Source organism: Mastigoproctus giganteus, chromosome 9 (genome assembly GCF_048544385.1).
Source record: "Mastigoproctus giganteus isolate SK-2022 chromosome 9, ASM4854438v1, whole genome shotgun sequence".
In the NCBI taxonomy this organism is placed as follows: domain Eukaryota; kingdom Metazoa; phylum Arthropoda; class Arachnida; order Uropygi; family Thelyphonidae; genus Mastigoproctus; species Mastigoproctus giganteus.
In genome coordinates this window covers 180109203-180127739 of record NC_143583.1, presented here as the reverse complement: position 1 = coordinate 180127739, position 18537 = coordinate 180109203, and the positions used below count along the sequence as shown (strand labels likewise).

Genomic DNA, 18537 nt, shown 5'->3' with positions numbered 1-18537 from the left:
CAGATTGGTCCACTTGATATCGATGGGTCAACTGTTAATGACCCTGCTCAGGTAGCTAACAAACTAAATGAATATTTTGCATCGACATTCACACATGAGGAGTTATTCAGCGAGGGGAATGCCAGAGGTGTATTCAACTCTAGCAGTAAGTAGAGAATCTTGTAATAACTGAGAGTAAAGTGGAGGAGAAATTGTTGAAGATAAACACAAGAAAGGCACCAGGGGTGGATGGGATCTATCCAGTCATATTAAAGGAGGCAGCAAAGGAAGTAAGCAAACCCTTAGCCATAATTATGAGAGCTTCCTTGGACTTGATTGGATACTATGATGTAGTCACAAAAGAAGTGGATGCAGGGAATAACTTTGATATTATATACTTGGATCTTAGAAAGGCTTTTGATACTGTTGCACATGGAAGACTGCTGCACAAAGTGGAGCAGTGTGGCATTGGAGGCAAATTGCTGCTATGGATAAAGGGGTGGTTGAGGGGGAGAAGACAGAGAGTGGTAATCAATGGACACTGCTCATCGTGGACTAATGTTATTAGTGGAGTCCCTCAGGGTTCAGTATTGGGTCCTTTATTGTTTTCTGTATTTATAAATGATATTGATGATGATATATCAAGCTTAATGTCCAAGTTTGCAGACGATACGAAGGTTGGCAGGGTTGTCAAGGACACTACTGACACTATGCTGCTGCAACAGGATCTGGAAAGGTTGAGCAGATGGGCTGAGAGGTGGCAAATGAAGTTTAACATTGACAAATGATATGGGAAAAAGCAACCCCAGAGCAACGTATCAAACCTGTGGTACTACACTGACAGTGGTAGAGAATGAAAGTGACCTGGGGGTGGTTGTGCAGGCAAATATGAAGTTCTCTGAGCAGTGCAGACGGGCTGCAAGAGTAGCTCATGGTGTATTGTCAATGATATATAGGAATTTTTCTAGCAGGGATAAGGAGGTGATCATTCCCTTGTATAAGGCAATGGTCAGGCCACACCTAGAGTACTGTATACAGGCCTGGAGGCCTCATTTCAAGAAGGATGTAGAGCTGCTGGAACGAGTACAGAGAAGGGCAACAAGATTAATGAATGGAACAAAGGGGTGCTCTTACGAACAAAGGCTTAAGTTTTGCGAATTACAGTGTCTGGAGACTAGGCACTAGCGAGGTAATATGAGAGAGGTGTACAAAGCCTTGAATGGTTTGAGCATGCTCAATGCTGATGGGATTCTTCCTCTTTCTCAGAATAATCACCTGAGAGGGCATAAATTCAAATTGATGAAAGACAGATGTGCGGAAATTTGCCTTTAGCCAGCGGGTGGTTGGTAGGTGGAACAGACTTCCATCCCTTGTCGTGGAAGTTGATAGCCTAAATAAGTTTAAGGCTCAGCTGGACAGGTATTTCGAACGAACAGAGGGGTGAAGTGGAAGGGGTTATTTTTTATTTATTTATTTTACTTTATTTTATTTTATTTTATTTTTTTTTTTTTTTTGGCTGATGCTGCATAAGCTTGCTTTCTTGCATCAAATGCCTCTACTAATGCTAATGCTAAAACTTTACCAGTTCAGACTTTCTAATACGGCCTCCTGTCGATGTAGGCTACCGGAAGACTCTTCTCATGTCCTTTTTGAAAGCTCCGTTTACGAGGACCTAAGATTGGCTCTTAAGGCAACAGTTCCAAACTTGTCTCCTGGATGTGAGGAGCTACTCATATCTATCAATAATTTCCAGGCCCTTGAAACCTTGTGCAATGCTGCTTTTAACCGTAGGAAGACTTTAACATGAATGTTGTTAATGCAAGCAATCAAACTGAAAACACATCATAAATGAAAATACAACCTATTGTCTCGTCTGTCGTTCTGATGACGTCATGTACACAATTTTGCAACTTGCTGATCGACAATTTTGGATGATTTTCTGCTGCTGTTTGAGTGAAGACCTTTTCTCTTTGTGGACTACTTTGAGCAGCACTGGATAAAGACATGGTCGAACAGTATCTTTTGTCATACTATACTTTTTCTTCTTTATTTCTTCGTCTTCTGCTGTTTTGTTTCTTGGGTGAAAGGGAATACAATTGTGTGTGTGTGTCTGTCTAAGCGCCGGCTTACTGACACGGGGTTCTTTTGATGGTTTCAAACTGGCTTTGGGCATTCAGTGCGTGACTGTTGAGATTGGCCATGGTACATACGCAGTTGTGGCCTTCCTCCTCGCGGTGTAGACAGTCGCTGGGCAGGCTTCCCGGGTGATCGCATTCCTGGTGGCAAAACGTTCAGATACAACAACACACACACACACACACACACACACTGCAATAACATAATTACACACATTTCTGGCCTTTTACATATTGATCATATTGATCGCAGTGTACCAAGGCGGAGTTGAACTGAAGTTGAGGTGCCGTCCTACATAAGATATTATATATGTCTACATGTCTATAAGAAGTGAAATGAATCTATTAAATCAGAATTTTTTAATAGATTTTTCTGTTTACCAAGCTTACTTTACCTTCCTATAATGCAATAATTCGATATTACTCTCGAATTCGAGTTAACAACTTTTTCATCTAAGGAAAGGCTACTTGTATTACTGGATAGCAACAAGAGAATTAGGAATTTGATATTTTGCACAATATATGACTTTTAACAAGCCTTTAACAAGGGCAAAACCAGCCTCCATGTTTTTTTTTTTTTTTTTTCCGAAGGCGGCAAAGTGGGTCGGGCAGCACGTTTTGGCATCTTGTTTTGTTCTGTTACTTTCACCTGTTTTCCTATGCTGTCTCCCCAACTCGAATCCAGATAAAAAAAAAAAAAAAAAAAATGAAAATTTTGATAATTCGAATTAGAAAGATAACATGGAACACTGAGTTGTAGAAAGGTCATTAACAATAATTAATCTTGGTCAAAACTTGGTCTGTTAAATTAAAAACTTCTGATTTAACAGACTGTTTAATTTCTTATAGGGGCAAGTTATCTAATGTGCATTTTGTTCCCTATCGGTTTTTGCTTTTTTGCGCTATTGACATAAAAAGGGTGGAAGAACAACATGATGGTCTCCCTAGAGTGACACAACACCAGAAGAGTCCAATGGTACCTCGATTTGGGGAGAGTTTAGGATGACCAGCTGACCTTTGGACTGTACTTGCCACTGCCAGGAGGAAAACACTGGGAGCATTGCGGAGGGCCAAATAGAAACTTACGGGAATCTTCCCCCCTTCAACCAGTAGCTCATTACGGTTCAGTGATATAGACTTCAGTCCACGCGACTAAGCTTAAGTGGCCCCAAGGATGGGGGGGGTCGAATAATGGATCCTCAGTTAGCTAAACCGCTCCACAGGAAGATTCTACTCATAAAAACAAACATCCTGACTGTAGTGAAACTCGTCACGCATAGGATGGAGGAATCCCCTATGATGGAAATCCTCACTCGGCCATCCTCACTCCCGCAGATCCCTATGGAGCAACAACTCGCCGTTCTTCCTGGCTGGAGACCGCCTGAAGTCTCTCTAAAAGCTCTTTCCACACAACAATCTCAAATCCTTCAACCATCTCCGGGCCGACTGTTTACGTATATATTGTGGAGAAAGACTATTGGACAACTCTACATGAAGCCCACTTCCTCGTGTTCAACGAGCATGATGTGAATTCGAATAACCATGTTGGACCAAGGACTACGTAGAAGAGCCATGTTTCAACTCGCACGAGTAATGATTACGGATCTGCCCAGTACGGTATAGCCGATGTCTCTCGTGTATGTGTTTCAATATCTTTTGGGATTTCATTCCATACATTAAGTGATCATAACTGAAGTATTACTGCAATCAATTTAGATTCCTTTCTGCTATAGAGGCTCGCACTCTATCGATGTACTTATGTCTCACGTGCTTACCTCCCCCGGGGACATCCTTATTTACTTGATATACACTGAGTGAGCACTGAATTATGAACATCTACCTAATACTTCGTAGGTCCTTCTTTGCCCTCAGTACAGCAGCTATCCGACGTCGCATTGATTCAACAAGATGTCGGAAGCGTTTGGGGGGGGGGGGTATGGCCAACCCAACTGTGTGTAATGCGGTCAGCAATGCAGGTATGGTGGTGATTGGTGTATCCAGACGCTTGATATGCCTTTCCATAGTGTCCCACAAGTGCTCTATGGGATTGATATCATATTGGGGGCGTTCGGAGGCCAATCGATATGTAGACATGTACACATGTATAGTGTCTTATGTAAGGCGGCTCCCAAACGCTAGTTCAATTCCGCCGTGGTACACTGTGATGTACAAAAACTCTGCAGAAAGGCCAGAAATGTGTGTATTGCTATGTTTGTGCCGTGTAAGTGTTTGCTATGTTGTTTAGTTGTTTCTGGCCGCTTTGCTATCAGGAAGCAACAAGCACGGTGGTGCGTCCTGATACCCATCTACGCCGCGAGGAGGCGGGCCACAACTGAGCGCGAACCGCAGGAAACCTCGAGTGTCACGTACTGAATGTCAAAATCATTCAAAGTATGAGCAAATAAAGTTAATTTTAACAATAAATTAATAATAATAATAATAATAATAATAATAAAATAATCAGAAAAATTAAAGATAAAAATAAGTAAAAAAAAATAAAAATAAAATTCGGTAAAAATAAAGATAAAAATAAGTTAATAAAATGGGAAAAAAATAATAAAAAATAAAAAAAAATCATCCTGCACCAGTGTAAGGGTGCAGACCCCGCCTGAGTTTGCAGGAAATAGAAGTCAAGAAGACAGTGATGTCACTCGGCGTCATACACGTTTGTTAACCAACTGTCCAAGTCGAAGATGGTGGTTAAGATAGTACTTGAGCAAAAAAAAAAAAAAAAAAATGGTGGTCGTGACGAATGGTGGTGGTATCACGAGATGGGGATGGTAGAGATGCTGGTCTGGACTGGAGGTAGAGCTGGAATAGGCGTAGTTCCTGAAATTGGGGCACTACTGATGATTTGTCCACGTCTGGCAAAGACTTTATGTGCAAAATCTTGCAAACGATGAAATTTTTCTTTGGAGTCCAAGAGAGAAGACTCATTGCCTGGGGAGAATGGTTGACACAGAGTAGACAGAGGCTGACGAAGATCCAAGTAATACAGACAGGTGAAAAGAACATGCTCTCAGTCTTCTGGGCTGCCGTAGTTACAGAGGGATGAATCAGACACGTTAAACATAGCAAGTTTAGCACGAAGGGAACCATGGACAGTTAGAAGAAAAAGAGTGTGGAGACTCGGACTGAACCATTTTAGAATAGACTTTTGTAATGCAAAGGACACAGATGGAATAAATTTTCTTGTGACCATACCTTTTGAAGAAGAAGACCACCGATCATGGCAGAGTTGAACCAGGTGGTTCGAGCAACGAGTTTTTTCGGTTTTAGGATCGCAGTGGATATTAACAGTGAAGTCTAAAAAGTCAACTGGGATGGCATGTCTAAGGTAATGTCTAAGGCCAATCGATATTAATTAAGGTGTACATTAAGGTGTATTTAGTGTCAGACGGCACCAGGGGTTTCCCCCATCTCCGCGTTGCTTTCATTGTGGGTGTGCCAGTTTGCTGGAAATGCCAGAAGTTTAAAAGTGTATGGATATTGTATATGTGTAGTGTCATGTACCGTTGTTCATTTGGTCGTTTAGCCGCTGGACCCCTGCTGAGGCAAACCAGGAACCCAGTAGTTTTAGTTTCACTCTGGCAGGTCCTGCCACCTAATTTCCTAAGATTTCAGAGGCTAGGACCTATAAAAAAAAAAAAAAAAAAAAAAAAAAAAACGCGCGCGCTCTTTTACATGCACGTACGTACCGACAGATCCATATATATGCGATACATATATCCATCATCGTCGGTTTGATGATCTTTAGGTGAGGGGGATAATGCTTGCATAATAAAGGCCGAAGAATGGGCGAACGGTAGTTTTGACATAATTAAGTTTTTGTGTGTGGGACATTCGCTAGCATAAAGATAGAGTGGGTGGGAGACAGAAGGCTGGGGGGGGGGGGGTTAAGGCAGAAATATGGGGATGATAGAGTAGCAACCCCAGAAGTCAGTGAGGCAGGCCCATGCCTCACAAGGAGAAAGTAGGGGGCGCCGGGGGGACCGTCCCACTATGCTGGAAGTCAGAATTGTGTTCCTCAAACCATTCCTGCACAACAAGTACCCGATGGCTCGGCGCGTCATCTTGGAATACACCATCGCCATTGGCGCCTCCGTAGCCAGGTGGGCAGGAGCAGCAGTGCGTAGCACACGCTTCTTGATTAGACCGGGGTTCGAACCCGCGACCACCAAATACGGAGGATGCGGAAAGGTCAGGGAATGACCACCGCATATCCCCGGAGCAATATGGCCTTAGTTGCTAATGCTCCTAAAAAAAAAAAAAAAAAACCAAAACCAAAAAACCAACCATCGCCATTCGGGAAAAAGCGTAACACAATCAGCAAGCAGTTGACGATAGCGGAGACCAGTGATACGTTGTTCCACATGCACTAGGGGGTCCAAGTTCCTGCCAGTGAAACATGCCCCACACCATACAACCGGCTCCACTGGCCTGCACTTTTGATACCATGCATGATGGATCGAGAGCCTCATGTTGTTGACGACCATCCACGGTGTGGAGTAAATAACGTGACTCATCCGACCAGCGCACCTTCTTCCAGTCTTTTAACGTCCAACTTGCATGCTCCAGGCGAGTCTTTTACGCCGATGAACCTTGGTTACGAGAGGATGCCACAGGGGTTGTCTGCTGGTATGGGCTATGCGAGCGTGCGACGCATGGTCATGCCAGATATTGTTCCGGGTTGGTCCATGTTGTATTGGGTAGTCAAATCTTCAACAGTGCTGCGCTTGTTCGCCTGTACGAGTCGTCGGACCCGGCGCTCACCTTTAACATCAACCTTTCGCTGACCTTTGCAGTTTTGCCGTCGGGTCGTTGTTTGACCATTTTGACGCCAGTCCTGGTACACTAACTACGGCGGCCCTCGAACACCCCACCAGTTCAGTCGTTTGGGAAATCGAGGCACCAGCTCGTCGAGCACCCACAATCTGTCCTTTATCAAAGTCCGATAAATCCTTCCTTTTACCCATCACGCTCGGAATTTTATTACCTAATGAACCACTGACACCTTATCTATGCTACGTAGGTCGACTAACTGTGCACTCTCGTACCTCACGTGGTCAGCTGGTCGCATTCAGTTTTCATAGGAGTGGCCATAATTCAGTGATAACTCAGTGTAAATAAATAAATTATTAGAAGTCAGCAAATAAATAAATAAACAGGTAACGTTATACGTTGGGAAGTCTGAAGAGACCTTCGGAGTCAGAAGTGCGTTTGTACATAGGCGTGCGAAGTGTGGCTTAAGAGGCCTCCAAAAGCTGAAATATTATTATTATTATTATTAAAATCAATTTATTTACCACAAGAAACCTTGGGTTACCCCGGGACGGCGATGTGTCAGAAGAGTGTGAATATTTACAAACTGAGGTGCGAGGAATACATGTACAATGTAAAAGAGTACATGCGTGCTCGACCTGGGAAATTTACAGGATTAAATTTACAATTGCATGAAAACAAAAATAAAGTCTTTTTCATATACAGATAGGCAAGTAAAGGAAGAAAAATCCAGCAGTCAGACATGTCCAGGAGCAGGTGAATATCGTAGGTTCATTATCTGGTAACAGCTCTTAAGGATTTTGTTCCTGTAGAGCCTGTCTTCACATAATACAGTATATCGGGGTGGATGCCAAATTTATTAAAGATCCGAAGTTAATTGGCCGGAAACATGTCCCTCAGGGAATCAATATATGTCAGTGCAAGCCGCAGAGGGAGATAGGAATCAGGTGATTCCCTCTTGCCTTCTTTGGGCCAGAGTTTAATGTGGACACCTATGGAGCATCAATTCTTCCCGTTGTAGGCACTCAAGCGTGAGGTCATTTCTTGTCGTGATGAGATGTCTTCAGGGAGTGGTGCCCAGATTTGCTTGTGGATAGATCTGGAGATAGTAAGAGGGTGGCCCACCACCCTGTTCATCCATCTGAGCAACCAGTATTCCAAACTGAGGTACTTATTTTGGTATGACGCACTTGGCTCTATTTATCACATTCGTACAGTTTTTTTATACTCTGCCTTGAAAGGTCTTAATTCCATGAGTATTTTTATTAAGATTAATGTGTACTTTTCATAATGTTCATTGTCACTTTACAATTTAAATTCATACTACGCAACTTTCTTTCCTGTTATTAACTTCATAGGTTAGTGGTCGTCTTTAACTATAATTATTTAAAGATATAAGAAAGAATAGTAGCTTCTAATATTACTTTTTTTTAAACATTTCGCACTGGCACTTACCAGATTCTCCAACTGCTCCCATTAAACGTGAATCAAATAATAAATGATCAAGGCCAGAGGTCACACACTGAAAGTTCTATTACACAGATACACTATATTTCCAAACGGTTCGCCCGCACAATAATTATTAATGTTCTTGGGTAAATGTTTGACAAGAGTTGTAGAACCAACAGTTTGGTAGACAAATAGTTGTTAAATCTTTCACTGCCATTTCGGAAGTTCCTTACCCAGATTAAATCAGAAGGATGATTACAACTTAGTCATAAGTATGTAGTTCTATTGCCAAGGTCATGGAGAATCCAAAACAAGAGAAGAAGATTCTGTTCTTTTATTCACTGGGAATTATGTTATTGTTGCTTGTGACTACATGGTGCTCAAGTTCCCACTAAGAAAAGTGATGTTTTATAAATGCGGAAGTAGCACAAATTTCATCAACGGGCAGTGTAGGCCAGTTTCCGGCATTTCTCAGTTCATTGAATATAAAGAAATAGATGAACAATAGATGTTTTGCAGTATCAAATCCAACAATTTCATACTGAGGACATAACAGAAGCTTGACGTAGCCCAGTGGTCAGGAGCGAGAGTGTATCGCACGCGTTTCTTGAGTGGACCGGGGTTCAAGCCCGTGACTACTAAATACGATAAATATTTGTATTGACGATTTATTGTAAACTCTACTGACTTGGTTGTCGTGCCGGAGTATAAACAGAAAATTTATTTATTATGAAAGGAGAAAGAAATTTATGTAGAGTGGTCCTTGGTAAGAGAATCGACAAGTGTATTTTCATTTAATTTGCGCATCTATTAAAAATGCTGCCTAAGTCTCGGCTCATACGCATACTTTAGACGGCATAAGTTTTGAATCTGTTTCATACTAATTTATATTATTATGTTGTTATGTAATTCATTTTTATTATTAATACAATTTAACATCCTCACCCTTACTTAAACGTGTTATTATACAGTGTTAACATAATGATAATGCCGACTTTCTCCACTGTAGAAGCAATATTGGGAGGGCGCTTTTTTTCATCATGACAGTATACGTGTCTTACTGCACATTACTGTAATGACTTGGTTTGAAGACAAGGGCGTGCAAAAGAAGGATTGACCTGCTCAGAGCTATGCTTTAACCCCGCTGAACACCTTTCGAATGAACCGGAACGTCGGCTTCTGGCCGGTCCAAAGCGTCGCAATCAGCAGCTAAAATGATCTGTGCTGAAGGAGAAACTGACCAAAATACTGCTTTTGTATTATCAAAAGTTGATCCATAGGCTACCGATGAGGATACAGTGCGTTAAAAACGAAGGTGGTGAAAAAGGTTCAAAACCTTTTTCACTTCAGCGGCATGCGTTAATTGAAACTGTTTCAACCTGGCTTTTGTTTTAGCACTTCTTTCTAGATAGTAGTGAATGTCCAAATATTCATCCATTTTCAGAAGAACATTGCTGTTTATACTCTAGCACAACTTCTAAGTAAGAGAAGTTTACAATTAATTATTCTGAAAATGAATACAATCATTAATCGTATTTCCTAGTCACGTGGACTTGAACCTTGGTCAAATCATACGCATTGCTGTTGCATTCCTGCGCTAACCACTTGTAGCCGAGGGGTTAGAGCGTCAGGCCTACATGTAGCTTTCTTTTCTGCGCACAAAGTAATCAGATGAAAAGGTCAGCCTATGTACCAAATGCTCAGTCCTCTACAGTGACTAGTTTTCAGGCCTACCATAACATGAGCGTTATCAAGTGCCGGTTTTCTGAAAGAATCTCACATGCCTTCCGTTTCGATTTTACCACTATTTTTTGTTAGGAAAGGTCACCACAATAGTATGTATCTTGTTGTATACAGTTTGGAATCATCTTGATTACAAGATCTCTGTAGGAATCGAAAATAGCACGATTTTCAAAGCCATCAACTATTTATTTATTTTTTTTTAAATTTTCTATCTGTCCAATTTTCATTAACAATGCCAGCTGTTTTTTTCTCGCCACAACAGTTTTTTTTTTTGTTACTTCCCTCTCGGAAAACGTATTTCTGAAAGCAAGCCTATCAGGTCTATTTTTGTGCGAAAAAAGGGCCGCAATGGCATTCTGGAAGCTCATTGAAACAGGATCCTGTTTCAATGAGCATTTAAAATACACCTGTTTCAATGTGTATTTAAAATACACACTATACGCTAGTGATATTTAATGTTAAAATAATACATATTATTTACAATTTATCAATAAGTAAATTGAATGATTTCAAATTTAATAAAGCTACAATCATACTGCTGGTAACATGTGCAGCCGAATCATCGTTCTGATGTAAAAGCTGATAATAATCCGATTAATACCCTAGTAATATAATGGGTACCGGGTTCGAATTATAATATAAATGGAGAGAGAGATCGGGATGTGTTCTATAACTTTTTTTTATTTTATTTTTTTTCGTTTTATTACGAAAACAGTACCGGCCACTATCATTCTTTGAAATGCCATATCTATTTTCTTATTTCTTTCTGCGTACTGTACATTGTTCTTGTTCTTATTTGTTTGCAAATAAGAATAAGAACCTTCATGGTTCTTATTCTTATGCAACGAGAAATGCAACGAAAAGCATTTTCGTTGCATTTCTCGCCATGAAACTGAAAAACTCACACCTACATGCAATACATAAAGCAAACATTACGATGCAAATCGTAATGTTTGCTTTATGTATTGTCTAGTTGTCTTACTAGACTACTGTACCTCTTCACTTCCTTTTCTCTGGGGATGCCTCATACTATCACCCCAGTTTCCATTACTTTCTATTATTTCTATTACTTTCTCCTTCCCTGTTCCCCCCCCCCCCCACTCTATTCCTCTGACTACCCAGGCTTCTCCCCAGACCTTTGGTTCTGGAAAAGATCAGCCTGAGCTAATAGTAAAATCTGACGCGCCTCCCAGGTCAGGTCTCCTGACTTTCATCCCTGGTCAGGGATGAAAGTCAGGAGGTGACTGACCTGCTGTTCGTCACTTTTTGTCTGCTAAGACGCCAGTTGCCGGTCCATAACAGCATATTTCTACACAAACCAACACTACACACAAACAGTCGGCTTTGGCATTATGCTACACCACAGATGACCCAGCAGCAAATGTGGGGGGGGGGGGGGAGAACCCCGAGGTACGTACAAACTTGAACACATAAAAAAAAAAGTATCTATATATCGGTATAGGGGTGAACCTTGGAGAGACCGCCACAACAGGTATCTATATATCGGTATATGGGTGAACCTTGGAGAGACCGCCACAACAGGTATCTACATATCAATAACAATCATTTCCAACTCAGATTTCACTTACCTTTGAATTGGAAGTAATCTTCCCTGTCGACCAGCAGGCGGTACTGTAGGGGCGGAAGACAAAGGGTAGGAGAATCGTTTTTGGGTCTTCGGACCATCTCGCTTACACCGTGATTCATCATGATCCACAGACGTCCGTTTATCAGGATGAAGACTTGACGAACCACGGATTTTGCATCTTAGTGAAAACTGCCTACCCGACGCTCTCTCAGGGGGTGGAATGTCTACAGCTGGAGGAGACAAAATCTCCTCTCTTTGTTCTGATCCATCTCTATCCGGAGGATCACTACTTTCCGATTCCTCTGAAAGTTGACTTGAGCAAGAGGTGTGGCGAAGGAAAGGCGGCCGCTTTTCGCGTCTTTTATGATGTTCTATGTATTCTCCGCTGTCTGTTCTATCGTAGTAATCTGGTTTTGAGCCGTGAAGCAAAAGACGAGGAGCAGGGTCCTCCCTTTCTTGCGGCACAACTAAAACAATGGGGTTTACAGCTTCCGTCCCTCTTCCATAGACTGCACGTTTCTCTGCAACATCATCAGGCTTTGCAGTTTCCGTATTGCTTACAGAGTTGTTCTGGTGTGCGAGGCGATCCCTTGGGTTTAGTACACTATCAGGCATTGTGTCAGGTGTGGCGCATTGAAAATTTATTTCTACTCCAATGCCCTCATCTTCGATGGAATCATGAGTGCTGAAGGAATGCACTGGACTTTTAAACAGTAACTTATTTTTGCCATGGTGGTTTTCTCGCATCGTTAGGCCCACACTTCCTACAGAGGATCTCCTTTTTGCAGCCATGCCCTGAGCAGAGTTTTCGAAGCAATGATACAGCTGAGGAAACTGAAACTGTCTTTCATATTTAGGTACTAAATATGAAGGGGAAATCGAATTAGGACTTTTATGGGGTGTTGCCAGTTTATTGCTGATAGTGGATAAATGCTGTGGTTCTATGTCGTCCGTTAGAGGACTGCTGGAATTACACCTTGACAGTCCAGGACTAGACAAAGATGAATAACCCGACGTACTGAGATTAGACTCCGATATGGTGCGGTCTGAATTTGAACAAATCACAGCTAGGGGACTGAGGTAGTTCATAGGCTTCACTGGGTTCGGAGTGCGAGGTGGACTCATTTCATCGGAATCGCATGAACTCATGTTTGAAGTTATGAGTATTTTGGGAGTAGGTAAATCCATGGAATACTTCCGGGATATTGGAAACTCTCTTTTGGGTTTTGAATCTGGAATGGATAGGACGTTAATCTGAGGCACATCGAGGGGTTTGCTTGGGATATCTTGGTGCACTTGGGGAATATAAGGCTGTGGAACTTCCAGAAAGATACCTGATGATTCAGAGTGGCCTTCGCTATCAAAGGTACAATCGTCAGGCTGAGGATCAGGTGACGGTTCAATTAAAATATCACAATTTGAATCTTCAGGAGTGATTCTGATTTCTGGGGGGATTAAGTGCAGAGGGTTTGTAGGTTTCTCTTCCTCACTGTCACGTTCATTGTTGTCTGCTTCGTCATCTTCAATGTCTTCATGGTCAGATCGTCGCGGGGAAGACTTAGTAGACACTGAGATATCAACAGATACTTCGCTGGTTCTAGGCTCCCCCGTCATGCTATCCGACGATGAATTTTGCTCTACAGACATTTCCTGTACTGGTAGCTCAGAGAACGATGGCGTCCGTTGACGGGCAAATAGCGGTGATAGCTTGGTAGTCATGAAACTTGTTTCTGCCATCCCGTCATCTGTTAGTTTTGTTTGAGAAGTGCCATCGTGGGACTTCTCCCGCTTCAAATTGCTTTGAATCTTTCTTTCGCTCATTCGAAAGAATTCATCCAGACTCATACGTCTTTGACTTGGAGAAGAGTTAGAAGTCACCAGGGACTGTAATATCCGAGACTTTTCTTCTTCGTTTCTTTCCGAGGTGTCTCGTATTGGTTTTTCTGATTCGGATGATTCTTTCTTCTTTGTTGCAGAAATTGCTTGGGCTTTCTTTAGGATATCATCGAAAGTAAACGGACATGCTTGGTCAATATCGGTAGGACTCGTGCTTCCTCCTCGGATGCTGCGGATGCTGTGCTTGCGGATGCGGCTGAGAATTGACTTAGTATTAGTCTGCGGACTGAGGTTAGCAGGAGTTACGCTGGGCTGCGTGGAACTGAGACTGTATCGTGTTGCAGGAGGAGAAGAGTCTGAAAGATAACAAATAAATGCCTTAGCACAGACACATATTACGTAACACATCTGATTATTAGAATATCACTGTAAGAAATTCAAGCTTACCGACACCTTACATCAGTAATGTATATAAAGTAACAAAGTGCAACAAAATCCCATTGAGAGTATGCAACGAAAATCGTTAATTAATGTTGACAGGAATTATTATCAATGAAAGATGCTATTAATTGGAAGAAGGGATTGTTAAAGAGATTCATATACTTCTACATCATGGCATTTTATATCAGTCAGTCATGAAGCAAAGTTGTAAATTAGTTACCTTAAATATATTTAAACAAGGTTGCGATATATATTTATTTTTTATATTAGATATTTATTTTTTTTATGATATCACGGAATTTCAAAAAGGGCTTGATTGCGGGAGTACTCCATCGGGTGCTTCCATATCGGAAACGGCACAACTTGTCGGTTGCTTACGCCCACTGTGGTTAAGGTGTAAAAAATGAATGGTGTCGAACGGGTAAAACCACCACCCGTAGACAGAACTGTAAAGGATTATGCAAAGTGGTTGTTCGTGGTGAGCGAAGGGTGCAGCGCGCTTTACGGGCTTAGCGGCTGTCACTGTGCGACAGTTGACATACAATACAATATGGATGCCTGCCGCGACGCGCCAATGGATGCTTTCGTGTGTAGCGCAAGCAACACGAGTCCATGCCCACTGTCCAGCCAGGTGGCAGTGATTACTTAATACGGGGCATGTTTTGCTGCCATGAACTAGAACCCCTGGTGCGTATGGACCAACGTTTCATTGGTTCGGAAGCCAGGCAGCTAGAGGTGCTGGTAGACCGAACCAGTGAAACATTGAACACCCTGACATGTTGCATTTTTTCTCGAACAGAAACGGGATTTCCCAAAACGATAATACACCGTGTCATCGGGCCGGCACGATGACACGAATGAAGCGAGGAACACAGTGATGATATCATGGATGTTGATCAGCCTCCAAATTCGCCTGACGTCATTCCAACTGAACACCTGAGATGTTCTGGAAGGGAAGTGAGGCTTATGGGCACGCTACCGTCATCTATTCCGACACTGTGGAAAGCCATTCAGGCAGCATCGCTGTATATCCCTACAGACGTCTAGTGGAGTCTCTGCCCAGGCGAACAGCGCAGTTATCCGTGAGTGTGGTGGACGTGCTATTAGGAAGATGGCCCTAATTCAGTGGTCACTGAGTATATACTAATAAAATGGTTGAATCAATTAAAAACAGAGTCGGCATCCAAACTCGTAAGACTTTCTTTTCAATCCAAACCGTGGTTCAAATCCCATTTAAAACCATACTTTAAAAGGAAACAAAAATGCCACAGGCAGTGGAAGAAGTACGGCACTTCATCAACATACATAAAGTATAAAAAGAGCAGAGCATTGTTTCAGCTCAAAAAAAATTCAGGCGTATAAAAATTATTTCATGTTCATGCACAAGCATAATAAAAGAGCACTTTCTTCAGAAACAAGAGCTACCTTGCAGCATGATCAGGCTCTGGAATGGAAAAAATTCAATATGGAAACATGCAATATTGACATTTGCACTGAAGATATGCAAAACAAATTTAAAGAATTCAATTCTTATAAACACATAAATTGCATGTAACATGAAATGCTGCCCAATCAAGCCCTGCTAATCAACCAACTTGTAAACAACAATACAGTTCAGAAAATTATTAACCAATTACGAATTGATAGTAGTAGTGAAGGCCCTGACAGCATCCCTAGTTTTATTATTAAAATGTCCAGTGCATTCATCATTGATTCTTTAGTTCATATTATTTCCAGGTGCATTTTCAGCCATTCCTTCCAAGACAATGGAAGACTTTTAGAATTACCTTGATTCCAAAACAGGCTAGTAATAATACCAATATAAGCTATCGTCCAATTGCTGTATCGTCAATAATCGCTAAAATTATTGATAAGATCATGCTGCTATATCTTCAGGATGCAATCTTCGCTAATGTACCTGTCAACATGCATTTGGGTCCTAGAGGGCGCTACACAACAACAAGCCTAGCTGACACCATTGTGCGCATCCAAACTACGTTTCAGGATAAGCACAATGCGATGTCTTTTACTTAGACATCAAAGGTGCTTTCGACAACATTGATCACAAGAAAGTCATTGAAAAACTAAAAAAATCATTTCCTCATTGACTCAATGATTATATTCTATCTACAGTACAACCTAAATCACAGAAATCTCATCTTCCCCACTAATATTCCCCACCAATAATATTCTCGTCACAACCACAACAGGCATTCCTCAAGGAGGTGTTCTCTCCAGTACTATATTTTCAGCATCTCTACAACCACTTCTACAAGAAAATCGAAATCTTCTGGATTTATGCCGATGATTTAAAGTTGTTTATTATTTCCAAATCCTGTGATGACATTTGCAAGGTTAGCCATGATGCGAATTTACAGATGTGCGGAATCATCAAGTATCTAAAGAATCTCGATCTGACTATAAACGCAAACAAATCTGCTCAATTAACTTATTCCTTACAGAAACAACCAAACCACATAGAAATTAAAATTGCAGATGTTTCAGTTCCAAATGTATATGCTCACAAAGACCTAGGAATTGTTTTTGACAAAAATCTTTCCTTTAATTCTCACATGTTGCTAAAAAAATTCAAAAAGCAAAATGGGTGATCAAGCAAGAAACAGCAGCGATTCAAGACAGAAAAACAGTCATAAACCATGTTCAGAGATGCATTTTTCCCATTCTGTCTTATGCTTCCGAAATCTGGTCTGGTGCTACTCAAGGAACCGTGAATAAATTCCTTGCCCTAGAGTATTGGGTTCTTAGATGGCTAAACAGTAAACTTCGTTTTCCACATACAATATTCAGGTAATAGCTTTATAAAAATTTAAAAACAAAGCCTCTGCAAACAGATGATCAACGAGTCTGGAGTCATGCTTCTTGCAAAGTTAATTACCTCTGCAACCGATTCACCAAACTTAGCCAACATAATAGCTCCCACCAACAAAGAAAATTTAAAGAAATCAACAATTCAAATCCAAACTCTACAGACTCAAACAAATGGACAGGATGTTCCCCAATGCATCCCTTCATCTCATAAATTATCACAACGTTCATTGCAAGAGGTTGCTCAACTATGAAGCCAACAGGAGTCTCATTTCCAATCAAATGATGAGAAATAAAAACAGTTGCCTGCCTGCAACCCAGTAACTGCATCCGAGAGCCAAATGTGATTTTCTGCAATATATATTTTTGATCATTATAATTCATATTCATTGTTAATATATATACAGGATGTTTCAGTTAAACGTTTCAGAACTTCTAAGAGGGGTAGGGTACATCCTGACAACTCGAAATCATATAGCAATGTGGGGTCGGAAATGCTTTCCTGAAGCGGTGTTGTACACAGAAGCACCATAAAGAAAAGAGACCGTAAGTGAGAAATCGTTTTAATAATACATGAAAAGAAGCAAAAGGTACATGGATTAAAGTAAGTGTTCGAAGTTTCTTCCACGGGCTACAATGCACGCCTTACATCTCCGACGCATGGACATCCGAACATTCTGGAATACTCCAGGCGAATTTCGAATTTCTTGAACAAGAACGCCAAGTTAGTAGGATGGATGATTACACGAACGCAGAGTTAGCCGATATGCATTTGGCGTATGGGGCTGCAAATTGTAGTGGGCCAGCCGCACAGCGTTTGTACGCGGAACGATATCCGACGAGGCGTATTCCCAGTCATAATTTCCTTGCAAGACTGCACCAGAGGTTAGCTGAGAGAGGTTCATTTGAAAGAGCTGACAGGGACAGGGTAAGAACAGCACGGACTCCAGCCGTCGAACAGTATGTGCTGCAGCATGTACAGGGGAATCCAAGAACGAGTACACGAAGTCTAGCAAACGCAGTCGGGGTTTCCCATTGCAGCGTCTGGAGGATTCTCCGAGAACAAGATATGCATCCGTTTCACGTGCAGAGTGTCCAGACACAGCAACCGGAGGATTATGCACCTCGTATTGCTTTCGCACAGTGGTAACTTGGAAAATGTGCTACAAATCCCCTTTTTCCTGCTGAAGTGTTGTTTTCCGATGAGGCATCCTTCACAAGGGAAGGAATTTTCAACACGCATAACGACCATATCTGGGCGGTCGAGAACCCGCATGCAATACGACGTCGTGCAGCACAGATTCGATTTTCGGTCAATGTATGGGCCTGTATTATGGGAGATCACCTCATCGGACCTTACCTGTTACCGTGTCGTCTAACCGGACCTATCTACTTGATCTTTCTGCAGCAAGTATTGCCACAACTTTTGAGAGATGAACAGATTTCTGCATCGACGCAACAGACAATGTGGTTCCAACACGATGGAGCCCCTACCCATTATAGCGGAGATGTTCGTAACTACCTGGATGTCACATTTGGTCAACAGTGGATCGGACGTGGTGGTCCCGTGCGTTGGCCTGCTTGGTCACCCGACCTATCATGTCTTGATTTTTATTTCTGGGATCATATGAAATCGCTAGTTTATGACACCCCTGTTGACAATGCTGAGGAGCTGGTTGCAAGAGTCGCAGTAGCTGCCGAAGAAATTCGAAATTCGCCTGGAGTATTCCAGAATGTTCGGATGTCCATGCGTCGGAG

The 18537-nt window shown here is 41.8% G+C and overlaps 1 protein-coding gene across 1 annotated transcript in view; it reads right to left on the bottom strand.

Moving 5' to 3' along the window:
• LOC150080917 (uncharacterized) overlaps window positions 1-18537 on the bottom strand; it is a 408289-nt gene that overhangs the window by 9191 nt on the left and 380561 nt on the right. The window contains exon 18 of the mRNA XM_090380855.1: window positions 11678-13868. Within this exon, the coding sequence (XP_090236981.1) occupies window positions 11678-13868 (2191 nt within the window). The remainder of the gene's footprint in view (window positions 1-11677; window positions 13869-18537) is intronic.